At 48.5% G+C, this 18,980-nt stretch overlaps 1 protein-coding gene across 1 annotated transcript in view; it reads right to left on the bottom strand.

Moving 5' to 3' along the window:
• The window catches only part of Btbd11 (BTB domain containing 11), a 332,244-nt gene that overhangs the window by 117,679 nt on the left and 195,585 nt on the right, over positions 1-18,980 (bottom strand). The window contains exon 3 of the mRNA XM_004650247.2: positions 1,355-1,559. Coding sequence (XP_004650304.1) covers positions 1,355-1,559 — 205 coding nt within the window. The remainder of the gene's footprint in view (positions 1-1,354; positions 1,560-18,980) is intronic.

The following is an 18,980-nucleotide window of genomic DNA, read 5'->3' as shown; positions in this document are numbered from 1 at the left end:
CTAATGTGAGCTTCCTAACAGTCAAGAAGCCACATCTGTCTAGACCATCTCCACCCTCTTACCTTAACAGAAAACCGAGAAGTGGGGCTTGCAATGGAGCCCAGCTAGGCCTAATCAATCATGATTCCTAGAAACAACATCCACTGCGCTTTTAAGAACCACTTAGTGACAGAAAAGAGTGCTATACTGAGCCCAAGATGGGACTTGCTTGGCTATATGTGGATAGCTACAATGGCAATAGTGAATGCCGGCATGCACTGGGCACTTCCGTGGGCTGGCACTGTTCCATTCATTTACGTGTCTGACAGCCCTATGAAGAGTTTGCTTTCCGGGGCTGGAGAGACGGTTTAGCAGTTAAGGCTCCTGCCCGCGAAGCCCAAGTACCCATGTTGGGTCTCTCTCCAGATCCCAGGTAAGCCAGACACACAAGAGGTGAGGCAAGCGCGAGGTGGCACCCGCCCATTAGGTCTGGAGTCCGATTTCAGTGGCTGCGGCCCCGGCACACCAATTCTCTTTCTCTCTCACTCCACAAAGAAAGAAAAGATTAGCTTTTTGTATTCCTGCCTTGCAGATAAAGGTGAAGGCACCCTTCCAAGGCCACTCAGCTTTCAGCCAGAAGAGCCCAGACTTGAGCCCGGGGGCTGTTGTCGCGGAGCTTACTGTCCTTTTCTCCAGAATGGGGTCCCTTCCCTGCTGTACTGAGCAAGCGAAGCCTGGGTCCAGGTGGGGCCTGACAGAATGGGGAAAGGAAGGATGAAGGGGAGGAAAGGAGAGGAGCAGTGCTTCCAGGTAGCCACTCTGATAGGGTGGGACTCCCCAGAGAATCCTGGGGTTTTCGGGTGCAGGGAAACCTGAGGCTGAGGCGCGAAGGGCAGCGCTTGCAGGAGCAGAAGTCCCTCCCAGCTCCTCTCCTCCCGTGAGCAGTCCACGTCACAGAGACAACTGAGTGGCTTCCCTCCAAGCAACCCAGCCTCCCAATCCATGTGACAGATCCCTCCTGGCTGAGCCGAATGGGTACCTCTGCGAGCCCAGGGTGGCCATGGTGAAAAGAAGATGGAGGAAAGGTGACACCCCAGAAGCCCCTGATCCTGTAAGATCTGCAGATGCTCCCCGGTGGTGACCTAGATCAAGAAAAGCCATTTCCTAGACCCCACTTGGCTCCAAGATGACCCCGTCAGGGCACAAGGTTTCGCTCCAGCGCATTTTGGGAAAGGAACAGCTCTTCCCACCCTGTCCCCCGGCACCCTTCATTTGGACTCCTCAGTGGAGGCAGGGAGATAAAAGTGTACACCAACCACAGAGACGTGGCCACTGGCATCTGCTCACTGGCCCTCTGGGGCCAGGGAAAGCCTACCTTTCCACCTGGAGGTTGACCTTGGACGGCTCCACGTTGGGGTTCTCCCACTCCATCTGTGGGCAGTGCATGAAGTAGCAGAGGGTGTACAGGGCCTCAGGCTCCCAGTAGAGCGCCCCCTGCTGGTGGTGCAGGGGAGTGCCGTTGCCATGGTGCTTGGCGTTGAGAGGCTGCAGATGATGCATTGCCCGGGACACCAGGTCACCTGTGGAGAGATGGGAGGCTTTAGATTCTCCAGGGACAGAAGCCATACCTGAGCTCTCTGCGGAGGCTGATCCTTGGGCCGCTTGCTCACTGAAGTGGGCCCACATCAAGCGGGGTGGGAAGCGTTCAGAGCAGCGGGGCGTTGTTTCAAGAACCGATGCACTTCTAAGAGTCCTGCCATTTAGGAAGCCATTAACCTCCCTCCATCCCTTCCTTCCTCTCTTCCTCTCTCTTTTTCGAGGTAGGGTCTCACTCTAGCCCAGGCTGACCTGGAATTCACTATGTGGTCTCAGGCTGGCCTTGAACTCATGGCGATCCTCCTTATCTCTGCCTCCCAAGTGTTGGGATTAAAGGCGTGCACCACCACGCCTAGCTCCTTCCTCTTTTCTCTCCTCATCTATCCCTGGCTGGCCTCAAACTCACTATATGTCTGAGGGATATGTGAACTTTAAAAAAAAAAAAATTATTTGCGAGCGACAGACAGAGAGAAAAAGAGGCAGAGAGAGACAGAGAACGGGCGCACCAGGGCCTCCAGCCACTGCAAATGAACTCCAGATGTGTGCACCCCTTTGTGCATCTGGCTAATGTGGGTCCTGGGGAACCGAGCCACGAACGGGGTCCTTAGGCTTCACAGGCAAGCTCCTAACCGCTAAGCCATTTCTCCAGCCCTGTCTTGAACTTTTGACCACCCCCTTTCTGACTTCCTGAGTGCTGGGATTATAGGTGTATTCTACCCCGCCTGGTTTATGTGGTATTTGGGACTGGTCCCAAGAGTTTGCTAGGTAAGCACTGTACCAACGGAACTACACCCTTAGTCATGGAACCCCAATTTCTAACAAGGCACAGGAAGCCCTTGGTGCCCGGTACTTGTTAACCACTTCCTGCACCTCATGATGTGCCCTTTGTGGCTGATGCAGTTTACCTGCTCTGAGCAGGTCCTGTCTGCTCCATCCAGAACACTCACCCCTCCTGGGGGAAGTCTCCTGGTCACACAGCTGCTTGTCTGCATATTCATTCCTGAAGGCCCCACATCCGACTCAGTTATCACACGGTAGTTTCTGTATCTATGCTATGGGGTACTGGCTTAGAATTGCCTCTTTCTTTCCTGGTTGGTCTTTCCTAAGCACAGCAATTTCCTCTTTTTTATTAAAAAGTTTTTTTTTTTTTTAAATTTCTTTTTTGAGGTAGACGCTCTCACTCTAGCTCAGGCTGACTTGCAATTCACTATGTAGTCTCAGGCTGGCCTCAACCTCACAGCAGTCTTCCAACCTCTGCCTCCTGTGTGCTGGGACCATGCCTGGCTCTTTTCCATTAATTTTTTTGTTTACTTTTATTTATTTATTTATTTGAGAGTGACAGACAGAGAGAAGGAGGCACAGAGAATGGTCGCATCAGGGCCTCCAGCCTCTGCAAACGAACTCCAGACACACGCGCCACCTTGTGCATCTGGCTAATGTGGGTGCTGGGGGGAATCGAGCCTCCAACCTGGGTCCTTAAGCTCCACAAGCAAGCACTTAACTGCTAAGCCATCTCTTTATCCCCCTCTTTTCCATTTTTAATTAGCATACAAAGCATTAGGTTTCACTGTAGCATTTTCAGAAGAGATTGGGCGTGTTCAGGATGGTATGGCCGTAGACTCCTTATAGCATTTTCAAACAGAATTTGTTTTTGTGAACCCGCTTCCCGCTCCGCTATTCCTGTGTCCCTGCTGCCGTCTTTCCCCCAGCCTCCCCTCCTCGTTCATGTCACAGGTGTCCTATTGTCCCCTTCCTTTACCTCAATGCCTCGTTCCCCCTCATGGTCTCCTTTCTAGTGTCACGGTCTCGTGCCCATTTATATACATACAACTATACAGTACAAGCTAGGATCTACAAATAAGATAGAAAATGTGGGCTGGAGAGATGGCTTGGCAGTTAAGCGCTTGCCTGTGAAGCCTAAGGGCCCTGGTTCAAGGCTCGATTCCCCAGGACCCACGTTAGCCAGATGCACAAGGGGGCGCACGTGTCTGGAGTTTGTTTGCAGTGGCTGGAGGCCCTGGCGCACCCATTCTCTCCCTCTCTCTCTCTCTGCCTCTTTCTCTGTCACTCTCAAATAAATAAACATGAAAAAATTTTTTTTAAAAAAGATAGAAAATGTGATTTTTGTCTTTCTGAATCTGGGTTACTTCACTTAATATAAGCATCTGCTTTTCTTAATTTCTATAGACATCTGCTTTTCTTAATTTCATTTTCCTTTACAGCTGACTAAAATTCCACTGTGTATATGTACCATTATTTCATTATCCATTCATGTGTTATTCACTGAGTCAAAAATCCCCAAGGGGGGAGGGACTTTTAAAGAAGGAAGGAAGCTAATAGTTTAAAAAATACAGTTCTTTCATAAGCTTCTTTATCAACGAGGAAGCTCATAGGTTACAGGCATGATTCCTTCATCAGGACAGATGTTAGACCCCGATGCCACCTCCGCCATTCCTTCTGACCCCACAGAGAAAGTTGCCAGCCTGAGCGGACAGCAGACCCAGATAAGGCTCCGACTCAGGACTCAGTAGCCTATCCTATGTCTTCTCTCAGCCCCTGAACTGGCCTCACACCTATCCTGTAGCAAGGGCTTGTCTCTAGCTAGAGACCACTCCCCTTTGGAGGTCATAAAAGCAGGACTTTCCTTTGTCCTAAGAGCTTCTGTTTCGATTAGCTCGAGAATCTCCCACTACAGAGTGGCTGGTGGTAATAAGGATATTCCACTTAAAAATCCATTTCAGCACCTCCCTATTTGAACCAGGTCAGGAACTTTATCAGAAATCGAGGACTAAAGAGGTTCCGTTAAGGTTACACTGCCGTAAGTACATAAGAGGCATCAGGATTTGAACCCAGGATTCTGACTCCAGAACCATGTACTTAGCCGCTCTCCTTGAGTATAGGAGTTCTGATTTCTTCTTCACAGCACTAGCAAACCCAGGGAATATTCTGGTCATTTTCCTTCTTTCCTTACAAGGAAACAAGACTTTTTTTTTTTTTTAAATAAATTGTATTTATTTATTTGAGAGAGAGAGAGGTAGGGAGGCAGATAGAGAGAGAATGGATGTGCCAGGGCCTCTAGCCAGTGCAAATGAACTCCAGACGTATGTGCCATCTTGTACATCTGGTTTATGTGGGTCCTGGAGAATAGAACCTGGGTCCTTAGGCTTTGCAGGCAAGTGCCTTCTCCACTAAGCCATCTCTCCAGCCTGCAAACCAGATTTACTTTTAATTTCTTTAAAAATTATTTATTTATTTATTTGAGAGTGACAGACACAGAGAGAAAGACAGATAGAGGGAGAGAGAGAGAATGGGCGCGCCAGGGCTTCCAGCTTCTGCAAATGAACTCCAGACGCGTGTGCCCCCTTGTGCATCTGGCTAACGTGGGACCTGGGGAACCGAGCCTCGAACCGGGGTCCTTAGGCTTCACAGGCAAGTGCTTTAATCTCTAAGCCATCTCTCCAGCCCCTACTTTTAATTTTTTAAATTAATTAATTAATTAATTAATTTGAGAGCAACAGACACAGAGAGAAAGACAGATAGAGGGAGAGAGAGAGAATGGGCACGCCAGGGCTTCCAGCCTCTGCAAACGAACTCCAGACGCGTGCGCCCCCTTGTGCATCTGGCTAACGTGGGACCTGGGGAACCGAGCCTTGAACCCGGGTCCTTAGGCTTCACAGGCAAGCACCTAACCGCTAAGCCATCTCTCCAGCCCCAGATTTACTTTTAATATTTTTATTATTTATTTATAAGAAGAGAGGCATGTTAGAGCCTCTTGTCATTGTAAACAAACTCCAGATGTATGTGCCACTTTGTGCATCTGGCTTTACATGGGTACTGGGGTATTGAACCCAGGTCATCAGCTTTTTAAGCAAGTGTCTTTAACTGCTGAGCCATCTCTCTAGCACGAAATCTGACTTTTAAACCAAATTAGAGCTGTATGCTTCTGGCTGGTCACAGTAATGCTCTTCCTGTGGGAGGCTGGCTGGGTCCAGAGTCCCGCCTTTCTTGGCCAAGACTATGTTTCTCAAACTTACTGTGTTTGCTTGACTCCTTCATGAGTGTGGCCATGTCAAAATAAGTGCCAGCTTTACTGTTACTCACTTAATTTTAAATGTACTACTTGCTTTATTTAAATGTTTCTCTAAAGAGGAATATTATGTTATTGTCATAAACAGAAAATCAGCATCTTTTGACATAAGTAGAAATGTGCTATAAAAAGACATCTGAGGGAAGTAACACCACATAATCCGCTTCTAGCTGAATCCTGGCCCTGCTTCCTTTTATTATGAATAACAAGTGTCAGAGAGGGGTTAGAGGCTCATATCAAGCAGAGCCTTTCTCCTTAAAGTAATTAGGATTAAAATGGATTTAAAAGAATCACTCTGTGATAAATGTTATTTAATATACTGCCCTGGCCCCACTTAAAATTATCTCGTGTACAGTGGAATGGGTGACAGTTAATTTAAAGTGCCAACTTGGAGAGGCTATGATGCCTAGTGGTTTGCTCAGAGCCTGGTCTAGATAGTTCTGTAGAGTATATTTAGTTGTGATTAACATTTGAGTGAGACAGATGACCTGCCTTAATGTGAGTAGGCCTTATCCAATTAGTTGAAGGCCTTGGGAGGGAGGAGGATAGAAGTTTCCTCCAAAGGAAGGAATTCTACCTCCAGTCTGGGACATTAACTCTTACTAGAATTCCAGCCAGCTGACCTGAGTTGTAAATGTCGAACTTGCAGCCCCACAATCATGTGAACCAATTCTTTTAAATAAAAAGAATTTTCTACAGCACCCCCCACCCCGCCCCACACGGCTTTCTTTTTTTTTTTTTTAAATATTTATTTATTTATTTATTTATTTATTTGAGAGCGACAGACACAGAGAGAAAGACAGATAGAGGCAGAGAGAGAGAATGGGCGCGCCAGGGCTTCCAGCCTCTGCAAACGAACTCCAGACACGTGCGCCCCCTTGTGCATCTGGCTAACGTGGGACCCGGGGAACCGAGCCTCGAACCAGGGTCCTTAGGCTTCACAGGCAAGCGCTTAACCGCTAAGCCATCTCTCCAGCCCCACACGGCTTTCTTAAGACAGAGTCTCTTTCTGTACCATGGACAGCCTTGAGCTTATGGTGGGTGACCACTCCACCGCAGACTCCTAAATGACAGATGTGAGCTACCACCATGCCTGGGTGTCTTTCTACACATGCACATTCACAACCCAGTGTGGAGCTGACAATATACTAGCCTGCCTCCAAACGAGCCCACCCACTCCAGCATCCTGCTAAACCTCTCCGGGACGCAGTCCCAAGAACACGAGCCAAGATGAGAGGCAGGAAATTTCCCTCTGAGGGCTTCAAACTCTGTTTCTTCTAGGTTCCCATTTCTTGTCTGAAAGGGGAGCCACCACCTCAAACCACCCAGCAGTTGTATAGCTCAGTCATATACTAGTTCTATTTTTAATTTTCTTTTTGAGGTAGGGTCTCACTCTAGCTAAGGCTGACCTGGAATTCACTCTGTAGTCTCACTGTGGTCTCGAACTCATGGTGGTTTTCCTACCGCTGCCTCCTGAGTGCTGGGATTAAAAGCATGTGCCACCAAGCCTGGCTCTATCTTTAATTTTTTGAGACATTTTCACACTGATTTCCATAGTGGGCTACAGTAGTTTACACGCCCAAATGTGAAAAATGTTTCTCCTAGCCGGGCATGGTGGCGCACGCCTTTAATCCCAGCACTCGGGAGGCAGAGGTAGGAGGATCGCCGTGAGTTCGAGGCCACCCTGAGACTACATAGTGAATTCCAGGTCAGCCTGGGCTAGAGTGAGACCTTACCTTGAAAAAAAAAAAAAAAGGTTTCTCTTTTTCCATAGCATCACCAACATGCTTTTAAACTTTCAGATGTAGGGTCCCATTGCACTTCCCCTAGGGGCTTCCAGCTGTGGGGAAGGGAGAGAGGAAAGGCCAGCTTTGGGTTGGTGAAGAACAGAACACCTCTTTAGGGGCGGCCGACTCAGAAATGAAGTCTCAGCTCTTTGCTACTGAGTGCAGATGCAGGCGTCTACAGTCCTTCTCAGAGCAAGTTTCCAAACGTGACCAGCCCAGGTGGGTTACGATCCCTGGGTCTATTGCCTGTTCAGCAGCGGCAGGGTTTGAGCAGACAGCCACACAGGGTGGGTGTGATGTCTAATTTTAGATGACAACTTGACAGGATTCCCAGATGGCTGGCACATTATTATTTTTCTGGATGTATGTATAGGACAGTTCTGGGAGGGATCATTTGAATCAGTGGACAAAGTGAGAGAGACCCATCTCAGGGCTGGAGAGATGGCTTAGTGGTTAAGGCACTTGCCTGCGGAGCCTAATAGCTCACATTCTATGCTCTAGGTCCCACATAAGCCAGACACACAGTGATGCAAGCAGAGCAGGTCACACATGCGCACAAGGGGGCACACGCGTCTGGTGTTCGAGTGCAGTGGCTCGAGGCCCTAACATGCCAATTCACTCTCTCTCTCATTTAAAAAAAAGAAAGGGCTGGAGAGATGGCTTAGCGGTTAAGTGCTTGCCTGTGAAGCCTAAGGACCCCGGTTCAAGGCTCGATTCCCCAGGACCCACGTTAGTCAGATGCACAAGGGGTGCATGTATCTGGAGTTCGTTCGCAGTGGCTGGAAGTCCTGGTGCGCCCATTGTCTCCCTCTCTCTCTAACTGCCTCTTTCTCTCTCTGTCACTCTCAAATAAAGAAATAAAAATTTAAAAAAAAATTTAAAAAGGCAGTCTGTTGGGCTTGAGCAAAAAAGAAAGAAAGAAAGAAAGAAAGAAAGAAAGAAAGAAAGAAAGAAAGAAAGAAAGAGGGAGAGAGATGTGGACATCCAAGCAGCTAAGGACCCTAAAAGCACAGGACAGGAAAGGTGAATTCTCTGTTTGGATGCAGACACCCTCTTTCCTTGCCCTCCGCCAGCAGCCATGGTAGGGGAGCAAGGGGGCGCCCTCTTGGCAGTAGAGAACAGCTCTCCCTGCGCCTTGATCTGGACTTCCTAGCTGCTGTAACTACGAGGAGGCAAATTCTGTTCTTCACCAGCCCAAAGCTGGCCTTTCCTCTCTCCCTTCCCACAGCTGGAAGACACAGTCGTGAAGTGAAAAGGACCTGGAGGGAAACTGGCTCTGAGGCGCTGATGGACAGGAAGCCCTTAGGGGAAGTGTGGCCGGGGCTCGCGGGGGACGGTTTGTTCAATGCGCTCTGCAGCCCCCCTCCACGGTGGCGCAGGGAGCACTGGTTTCTGGAATCAGCAGGCTGAGAGCACTTTGCCCCTCTATACCAGAAAGAGAATGAGACCTGGGGAGCTCGGCTCAGGGTCCACAGTGGACATTAGAAAATGACCATCTAGAGCTGGAGAGATGGCTTACTGTTTAAGGCGCTTGCTGGTGAAGCCCAAGGACCCAGATGCACAAGGGGACGCACGCATCTGGAGTTCATTTGCAGTGGCTGGAGGCCCTGGAGCACTCCTTCTCTCTTTCTTTTATCTGCTTTCTCTCTCTCAAATAAATCAATAAATATTTTTAAAAATAAACGATAGAAAACACACATCTAGGTCTTGCACTGTGCTGAGAACTTTGTACATGCTATACCGTGGGTGACACACAGGTAATGATGACAAGGGTCCTCATAGCATGGCTGCATTGCAAATGAGGTGGGACTGTGACCTGAATCCAGTTGTCACACGTGGCAAGGACTGTGCTACCTGTTGTGAGGGTGCACTCAGCCACTCAGCATGTGGCTCTCCAGGATGAGAGAGGGTTTCATTCATCTTCCTCACTTGACATATTAAGGCCTCCAGGGATCCCCAAGTAGAGCTCAGTCTCTTTTCATAGGCATCCATCTGTGCATCACACAGCACACAGGGCAGAGCACTGCCACAGCTCTGCAGTGCTCTAGAAGTTTCCAGCTCTGCTCTTGTAAGTTAGGGTCCTCAGCTGGCCCTGGCCACAGGCAGGAGCCAGGTCTGGTTTCAAGCCTGTCCACTGGGCTCTGGCTGTGGTCAGCATCCCATTGAGCCACAGAGAGGAAGGAAGAAGTGGCGGTGGTTACGTGACAGATGTCACTTGGGCCTTCTCAAAAATCACTGGGTGAGGGCTGGAGAGATGGCTTAGTGGTTAAGCGCTTGCCTGTGAAGCCTAAGGACCCCGGTTCGAGGCTCGGTTCCCCAGGTCCCACGTTAGCCAGATGCACAAGGGGGCGCACGCATCTGGAGTTCGTTTGCAGAGGCTGGAGGCCCTGGCGTGCCCATTCTCTCTCCCTCCCTCTATCTGTCTTTCTCTCTGTGTCTGTCGCTCTCAAATAAATAAATTATAAAAAAAAAAAAAAAAAAAAAGAAAAATCACTGGGTGAAACTCTGCAGAGGACCTGGGTGTCCAGTGAGTTTGAGGAACTCAAGGCCTGGGGAGGGGCAGCATGAAGGGTTTGAGGTCCCCAGTGACTGACCATCTTAACGTTCTCCATCCTCGCAGAGGGCAGCTGTGCCTCAAACCCATCGAGAAAGCGAACAAGGATGGAGGAAGGGTAGACAGGAGACTTCTACCCAAAAGACGAAAGCAACCCCATTTTAAAAAGTTTTTGAGTGTGCATTTGTGTGGTGTGTGTTTATATATCCATGCTCATATGTGTGTGAGTACTTGTACATGTATCATGTATGTGTGTGCTCACATAGAAGCCAGAAGTAGACATAAGCTGTCTCCCTCAGTGACTCTTCACTGCTTTGAGACAGTGTCTCTCATTGAACCTCGAGCTCACTGATTCAGTTACGACTTGCTAGCCAGTAAGCCCCTGGGATCTTCCTGTGTCTGCCTCCCTAGTACTGGGATTACAGGTGAGTGCTGCCACACCAGGCTTTTCTATGTGTGTGCTAAAAATCAAACTCAGGCCTTCATGTTTCTGTGCCCAGCACTTTACCACAGGGCCATCTCCCCAGCCTGCAATCCCATCTTTCCAAACGGGGTGGACGGGGATACATAGGCAGCCAAACATCCAGACAGCTGAGACTCTTAGAGCTGGGAGTGGCCCCTGTGGAGCTGGTCTGTCCTCTTAAGGGGGCTGTCTGTAACCCTCAGTAGAATCTATCGTTGCAGCTGTTATTATGACTACCAAGAAAAGCAATGGCTAGTCACGCATCACCAATAGTGTGCCAGGTTCTTGGAGAATACTTTATGCACACGCCCAGTCCTCACAACGATGCACACACACCGTGGCTCCATGTGTGCAGGGGTGAGGCACTCCCAGCCCCAGCTGTCCTGATTGTTGGTTATTTGGCTAAGTATCCCTGTCTCACTCTTGCTATTGAAAAAATGGAAATGCTTCTCTGACTTTGGAATGGATGTCTCCTGCCTCCACTCTATCTTTCCGCTCTCTCTCCACACTCTCTCTGCCCTTGCTTGCTGACCCTGCATTAATATTATTTCAGTTTTGAAGCCATGGTTCTCTACCAGGTTGATTTTCATTCCAAAAGCACATTTGACAAGGTCTGGAGACATTTCTGTGGTTCTCACACCCAGGGAGTGGCTACTGTATCTAGTGGTGTGGTAGTTTGATTCAGGTGTCCCTCATAAACTTAGGTGTTGTGACTGCTAGCTCCCCAGCTGATGGATATTTGGGAATTAATGCCTCCTGGAGGGAGTGTATTGTTGGGGGCGGGCTTATGGGTATTAAAGCCAGTTTCCCCTTGCCAGTGTTTGGCATACTCTCCTATTGCTATGGTCCACTTTATGTTGGCCAGGGGGTGATGTCCACCCTCTGCTCATGTCATCGTTTTCCCCTGCCATCGTGGAGCTTCCCCTCGAGCCTATAAGCCAAAATAAAACTCTTTTTCCCAGAAGCTTCTCTTGGTTGGGTGATTTCTACCAGCAATGCGAACCGGACTGCAACAAGTGGGGATGCTGCATAGGTAGGTCAGCCTTCCCAACACAAAATCTGGTCCCCAATGTCCACACAGACATAGTTGAAAACCGAGGCCCCAGGCTGCAGGATAAAAATCATGACAAGGGTCCAACCATAACCTGTCTGTCCCTAATACCCGTATGTTTCCGCAGTGATCCAGCCCTTCTTTCAAAGGTGGCCCAGTGCGGCTGGCCAGTTCTCAACCCACCGCGAAGCAATTTAGCATTATGTAGCAAGAATATCAACAAATGCTCCAATCCCCTCAGTCAGTAATGTCCACTTCTGGGAATGAGTCCCAATGTGAGAATTTAAAATACAGCAGAGTCTTCATCGGCAAGGATTTGCACCCAAACCTTATTTGTAGGATTTGACAGAGGTTCGAAGATTAAAAAGCCTGGCAGAAGTAATTCTAATACATCCACCAGGTCCAACAAGCAACTCCTGCAGTCATTGAGCCTGTTTGCACAGCACGGCAATATACGAGGAAGACTCTTCATTAAATGGTAAGTGGAGAAAAGGTGAAATTCAAAAGTGCAGACCATGCAATCAGGATTATGTTATTAAAACGTATGTGTGCAAAGTAAATAGCAGGATCAGGGGAAAAAAGAAAAAGACAGTTTTGATCAAGGAGTTCTCTGCCTAGTGGGATTGTGGGTGACATTCTTGTCCAACTTTTCTATAGTTTCTGAAGTTTTAAATAGAGTGTGCTATTTATATGGCTAGAATAGCAAACTTACCTGGAGGCAGGTACTTAACTTGACTGCTTCCACCTAAGGCTAGGATGGACTCTCATTTTCTCTCTCTCCCTCCCTCCCTCCTGTTAACCAAATGAGAAAAATCAAAAGGGAGTGGCGAATGGGAGCAGTGATGGCGATGGTGGGAATCACATGATGCTGGTGGTGATTTATGGCCACCTATCATTGCTCCACCACCTCAGGGTGTTGGGAAGGCCGGGGTGGAACCCTTTGCCTTGGTCAGCCTCACTGTCTCCTATCACCTCAGGTACCACTTAGCTCTCCCCCTGCACTTTCAGACCCCTATCTTGTTGCTTTCTTACCTTGGATTATCCCTCCCCACATCTACCCAACTACTGATGGCTTCCCTGCTCTGATCAAATGCCACTTTTTAATTTTTATTAGAGAGAGCGATAGAGAGAATTGGCATGCCAAGGCCTCAGCCACTGCAGTCAAACTCCAGTAGAGGCTTGCGCCACCTAGAGGGCATATGTAACCTTGCACTTATCTTACCTTTGTGCATCTGGCTTACGTGGGACCTGGAGAGTCAAACATGGGTCCTTGGGCTTCACAGGCAAGTGCCTTAACCTTCTAAGCTCTCTCTCCAGCCCCAATGCCACTTTTTGCAGGGAGCCCTCCAAACGTCACTGGTCAGAGTCAAGTAGCCCCTGTGTCTACTTGCAACACCTCCTAATAAAGTGTGAGATGTACTTGTTTAAAACTGTCCACACCTCTGGTTCCTCCACTGAGCCTCAGGGACCGTGCCTCATTCACCGTGTGCTCCTGAGGGCAGGGCAGCATGTGTGAGAAGTTAGCCACGGCCATGAGTGAGTTAGGGAACCTCTCTGTGAGGGGCAGCAATTGTGGCAGGGTGGATTTGTTGCACTGAGTCAATGAAAACTACATACAAGCCACTCCACCGTGGCTTCCCCCATCACCAGCACCATGCGATCATTCCCATTCTTATCAACATCATCCTAGCATTTCCGTCACCATCAACACCGTTTCCATGATGATCATCATTATATCATTTCCCTCATCATTACCATTAGCTTCATCACCGGGCCAGAGGCCCCAGGCTGTCTCCGAGGAGGTTTGCCTTAGGGACTGCCACCATGTGAAACCCTGCTGCTTGCTGCCTTTTGGGTGGGCAGCATGAGCTCCAAACAAACAGATCCATTTGTTACCAGCTGCCCTGAGCTTCAGTAGCTGGAGTTTGGTTCTAGAAAATCATCTAAGAGTCCAACCACTGACAGGCACTGCGTCTCCCAAATGTCAGCCACCTGAGGATCACTATAATGATGTTTCTCAAAGTTGAGTGCAGCCTGCACAATTTATTCACTTAATATCTTCTCTTTCAATTGGCTTGCTCATTCATACATATAAACTTTTATCTAAACAGGAAATACCATCTCATTGCCATAAACAGAAAGCCAGTATTTTCTCATAAAATATACATCATAACTGAAATTAAGGATGTTTCATGCATCATTTACATCATCTTCCGTGCCACCCTAGGGAATGTCCAACTCTGACTCGGCTATGAAGCAGCCAAGAAGTTGGGACTACTGTGCGCCTGGAGCGAGTGCCCTGCGCAGAGTCAGGCCTCACATTCCAGCTGGGGCTGCTTCTGTCCAGAGCCGAGCTGAGACAACCCTTTCACTTCCAAAGAAAGGGAGAGACAGAAAGAAAGGAAAAGAGAAAGACAGGGGAGAACAGGAGCGAAGACAGAAAGTAAAGAGAGGAAAGAAGATGAGGAGGAACAAGAGAAGAAAGATATGTAATCTCGGTCATTAGGTAGAGACTAATGAGAGATTTGCTTTTCTTTTTGCACACGTGTGCATGCGTGTGTGTGCATGTGTGTGTGGGGATATATGCGCCCTTTATGCTTGCCTGTGGCAGGGTGAACTCCCCTATGGGTGAACTCACCTGTGGTGACCAGAGCAGAATATTAGGGTTCTTGCCACCTCATTCTTCCTCCCTTTCCTTATTTGATCAGGAAATCTCTTATGATCCTGGAACTTGTATATATATTTTTTCACAAGCTCTGGCAATTCTCAGGTCTCTGCTCCTCAAGGGACTGGAGTTACAGATGCAAGTGGCCGTACCTATTTATGTGCGTCTAGGTGACTGAACTCAAATCAGTCTCTCAGGCCTCCTCGGGTCCTCCTGCTTGCACAGGAAGTGCTCTAACTGCTGAGCCTTCGCTCTTGCCCAAGAGATTTGTTCGTATAGAGGAGCAGAGGCAGAGCATGCAACTCTGAATTCAATTTGCCTTTCATCCACTCCCTGGTTTTGATTTTACAGACCATCATAGGTAAGTATACCTTGAATCATGGAAGAGACTGTGGAATTTTTGAACAGTGGACTATTAAAGACTATGGGACTTCTGAAGTTGGACTGGACACATTTTTTTTTTTATCTTATGCGATGACCATGAGCCTCTGGGGACAGGGGTGGAAAATTATGGCTTGAAAGTGATGTGTTTGGGTGTCCACTTGACAAGGGATGGAGCTGCAACAGTCTTGATTGTCAACTTGATAGACTGTAGACTCACCATGGAAACTAACCTCTGGGTATGTCCGTGAGGGATTTTATAGACTGGGTTGAGACAAGAAGACTCAAAATATGGGTAGCACCACTGAAAGGGCAGGGGTGCGCTAGCTGAACCCCTCCTTCTGTCACTTTCTGATTCCTTCCTTTGGACACAATGTTACCAGTGACACCTGCCCTTGCAGCCCTGTCTTCCCCACCCCGATGGGCTGTCCCCGCAGACTGGGAGTCTACCTGAACCCTTCCTTCCTTAAGTTGCTTTTGTGAAGAGTTTCATCACAGCAATGAGAAAAGATGTCAGGTGGGAATAAGTGCTATGAAGCAAAGTAAAGCAGAAGCAGGGTATAGAGCATGCCAGAGGAGGGCTCGGTCAGAAAAGTGGTCACTGGAGGATCTCTTCAAGGAGGTGACATGTTATCTGAGGGTTGAAGGAAGTCACATAGAAACTTGTCACTACCAGGAAGAGCTTTCCAAACCTAAGGAGCAGTTGGCACCAAGGCTGTGTGGCGGAAGCATGAGTAGACTCTTAAGAGGCTAGTGGCAACTTTACCCAATTTAGAAGGTTACAGATATACCCTAGGGGCTGGGTGGGGGGATGCTGGGGGAGCTATAGCAGGATTCTAAAAATTCCCCAGGCACTTGATACAAGGAGAGAAACTTTGCTCAAGCAAGAAGAGCTTTAGGGAGGTGTGTGTGTGTGTGTGTGTAGGGGGGTGTCACTGAAGAGACAACACAGAAAACCTTCTTACACAATTGTAAATTAATAACCTTGTCTCAGCAGGGTTGTAGATGAATGTTGTTGTTTTAATTGCCTGAGTGGGGCCAAGTTCAGATTCTAGTGTGAAAAGATAATGGAAGGGGTGTTTTCACAAAGCAGCCTCATTTTTGTCCTTTAAGCCACAGACCTGTCGGTTTCCGGATGGAGGCTGAGTGGGAAAGATGGGCAAGGCTGGTCAGAAGACGAAAGGACAAATTCTTCTCTGAAGGTCCGGGCATGGTGTCTGGTGTCGCCAAGGGCACAGTTGATGTAGAATGAAAAAGGCTCTCTGTGGCCTGGTGAGGGAGTAAGTGTGCCTTTTGGGCAGCTCTTGCTCTGCTAAGGGAAGGTGACCCCAAATGCCCACAAAACTCACAGACAGTCAGGAAGCCCAGCACTGTGCAAAGTTCCTATAGCCACAGAGCACCCAGCCTGAGTGAGTGTGGGCCCCTCATGGTATGCCAGGGAGCCATTCCTCTGTAACATGTGAGAACATGCATGGGCCCAAGGCTGAGTTTGAAAGCTCAGTAGGAAACTTGCTATTTGCTTCGGTTTTGCTTAGTCAACTACCTCCCCTGCTCACCCCGTTACCCATTCTAGCATTTTCTTCAGTCTCTGTGTCATGGACTAGGTGACTTCAGATCATTCATTTGTCATTCAAGGGACATTAGCTGAGCTGTGGGTGATGTGTGAGATGCTCAGAATACAAAGCTGGCTTGGACACAGGAGAAGGGACAGAAGAAAAAGAAAAAAAAAGCACAGTGTGAATTATGGCTTTACCACTTACTGGCTGTGTGGCCTTTGATCCCCTCTGACACTCAGTTTCCGCTGCCTGTGGAATGGGAATACTAATGACATCTGGGTGTGTTCGGCACACTTGGCACACAGTAAGTTCTAGAAGTGGTGAGTGTGCTTTCACCCCAAAGCCTACGTGTCAGTCAGCTTTCCATCATAGTGACAAAATATCTGAGCTAATCTACTTACAAAAAGAAATAATTAGGGCTGGAGAGATGGCTTAGTGGCTAAGGTACTTGCCTGCAAAGCCCAGGGACCCAGGTTCAATTCTCCAGTACCCACATATAGCCAGATACACAAGGCGGCACATGCATATCTGGAGTTTGTTTGAAGTGGCTAGAGGCCCTGGAACGTCCATTCTCTCTCTCTTTCTATATATATATATCTTAAATAAATAAAAAATTATTATTTCGGCTCATGACTTCAGAGGACTCTGCTTCTGCTTGCTTGGTCTCATTACTTTGGGTCTCTGGCAGCTTAGTACAATAAATCATTACAGGAATTTCTTCTAAAGGGTTGTTGTTCTCCCCTCTTTATGATGTGGGGGAGAAGACAAGAGGAGGTTAAACAATATATCCAGGGAGTGTGGTTCCTGGTCACCCTGGGGCTGCTGCACATGGGTCTCCTAGGGGCACCCAGGCAACTGCAGAGCAGAGTTTTGAGCGGCCGTGAGTGCGACAGGAAGAAACACCCGGGAGACAGCTTCAGAGAACAGCTCGTTTATTTGTCAGGGGAATGGGTTAATAAGCATTTGTGAAAGAGCGGGAAGAGGTACAGGTAGGTATGGGTCATAAGGGGACTGGTTAGTTCAAAGGTCCTGCTGATGCCTAATTAGCATGTCGTGACGTCACGGGTGAGCGGGAAAGGGTCACAGGGTCTAAGTAGTGGCGGGAAGAGGTATAGGGTATGGGTCATGGGGGATTGGCTGTGTGAAGGCTGTTGGCTGATACCTAATTAACATATAGGGACACCCCAGGCATGAGGTCACAAGGCTCTGGGGAAAGCAGAACCTATCTTAGCAGGATGTCCAGGTGGCCCAGGCTGAGGGAGGGCGCGAACCCACTCCTGCCGGCCTCAGGACCTGAAGTTGTAGGGGTCTAGGCCCGCTGTAACCCCCTGTGGCCCAGGGCCCTTAGCCGTGCCTGACAATGGAGGACTGGAGACTGCATCCAAACTGTCACACCTCACCACAGATCCCACTCCCTCCGAGGACACTGCAGACGCTTTCACTCAGACCCCAGACTCCCCTCTAGGTTCAGGGTGCCCAACAGGGCTGTTCCTCCAGCTCTGAGGACGAAAAGCTTGCTCTGGGGATGTTCTGTGGGTACCCGGCTCTGAACTAAACTGCAGTTGTAAACATTCAAGCCCCTAAGGCAGTGACCAGCCCTGAAGGCTGGGGTTCCCCATCACCCAGATCCTGGCTGCCTCCTCAATGTTTGAGTATATCCAGAATTGCCTTGATCCCCTGGAATGTCTGTAGCACTTATCCCACCTGTTAAGGTGTGTTCTTCCATATATTGACCATTCCCCAAAGGTCACGTGGTGAAGGCTTGGTCTCCACTTATTGTCACTTTTCTCATTGCTGTGACACTACCCCCACCCCCCAAACTAATCTTGCAAAAGCAGCTTAAGGAGGGAAAGGGCTTCGTTTGAAGTTATAGTCCATTACAGCAGGGAAGGCACGGGGCAGGAGCAGGGGGTACCTGGCCACATTGCATCTGTCGTCAGGAATCAGACAGCCGTGAATGCTGAGGCTCAGCTGGCCTTTTCCTTTTCCTTAGTCTGGGATCCCAGCTCATAGGATGCTGCTGCCGCACTCTGGATGGGTTTTCTCTCCTCAGTCAAACCTTTCGGGAAACACCTTCATAGACACGCCTACAGGTGTATTTCTATGGCAATTCTAAATCTCATCAAGTTGATGAGATTAACCAGCACAATACCCTAGTTTACCTAGTTCCCTGCCAGCTGCTGACATTATTGTTGTTAGCTAATAAGAAGCGGCTTTGCTTTGAACCTCAGCCAGCCAGGAGCCTATTTCAAGAATTGAGAATTTAAAGCCGGGCATGGTGGCGCACGCCTTTAATCCCAGCACTCGGGAGGCAGAGGTAGGAGGATCGCCGTGCATTCAAGGCCACCCTGAGACTACATAGTGAATTCCAGGTCAGCCTGAGCTACAGTGAGACCCTACCTTGAAAAACAAAAACAAAACAAAACAAAAAAACAACAAAAACCCCCAACAACAACAACAAAAAAAACCAAAACCAAAAACAACCCAACTCCCCCCAAAACAAGACAGAACAAAGCGACGACAAAAACAAAACCCTGAGAATCTTACTTTTGCTGGATAAATAGTAGATTCCACCCCCACCTGGGCAGTCAAGCCTTTGAATATGGAGAACAGCTGTCTGCCTGTGTCCGCAGAGAGCCGCTCTGTATCGATTCCAATGGTAGAGCAAGCCAGCCTAAATTACAGTTAGACCTGAAGAGAGGAATCTTATTACTTTTCTTCTGTGTTGAGTCTTATCAGGGCGCTTCTCTGCGCCGTCTTCAGGCCTGACTTAATGAACGCGCAAACCCCGCTCTCAATTAGTAACACCCATTTGTGTGCCAACAATTCACATGTGAAAGTCAACATCCGCTGACAGCAGT

The sequence above is a fragment of the Jaculus jaculus genome, chromosome 6 (genome assembly GCF_020740685.1).
Source record: "Jaculus jaculus isolate mJacJac1 chromosome 6, mJacJac1.mat.Y.cur, whole genome shotgun sequence".
NCBI classification, from domain to species: Eukaryota; Metazoa; Chordata; class Mammalia; order Rodentia; family Dipodidae; genus Jaculus; species Jaculus jaculus.
Note: the sequence above shows the minus strand (reverse complement) of the source record. Positions and strands in the feature narration are given on the sequence as shown.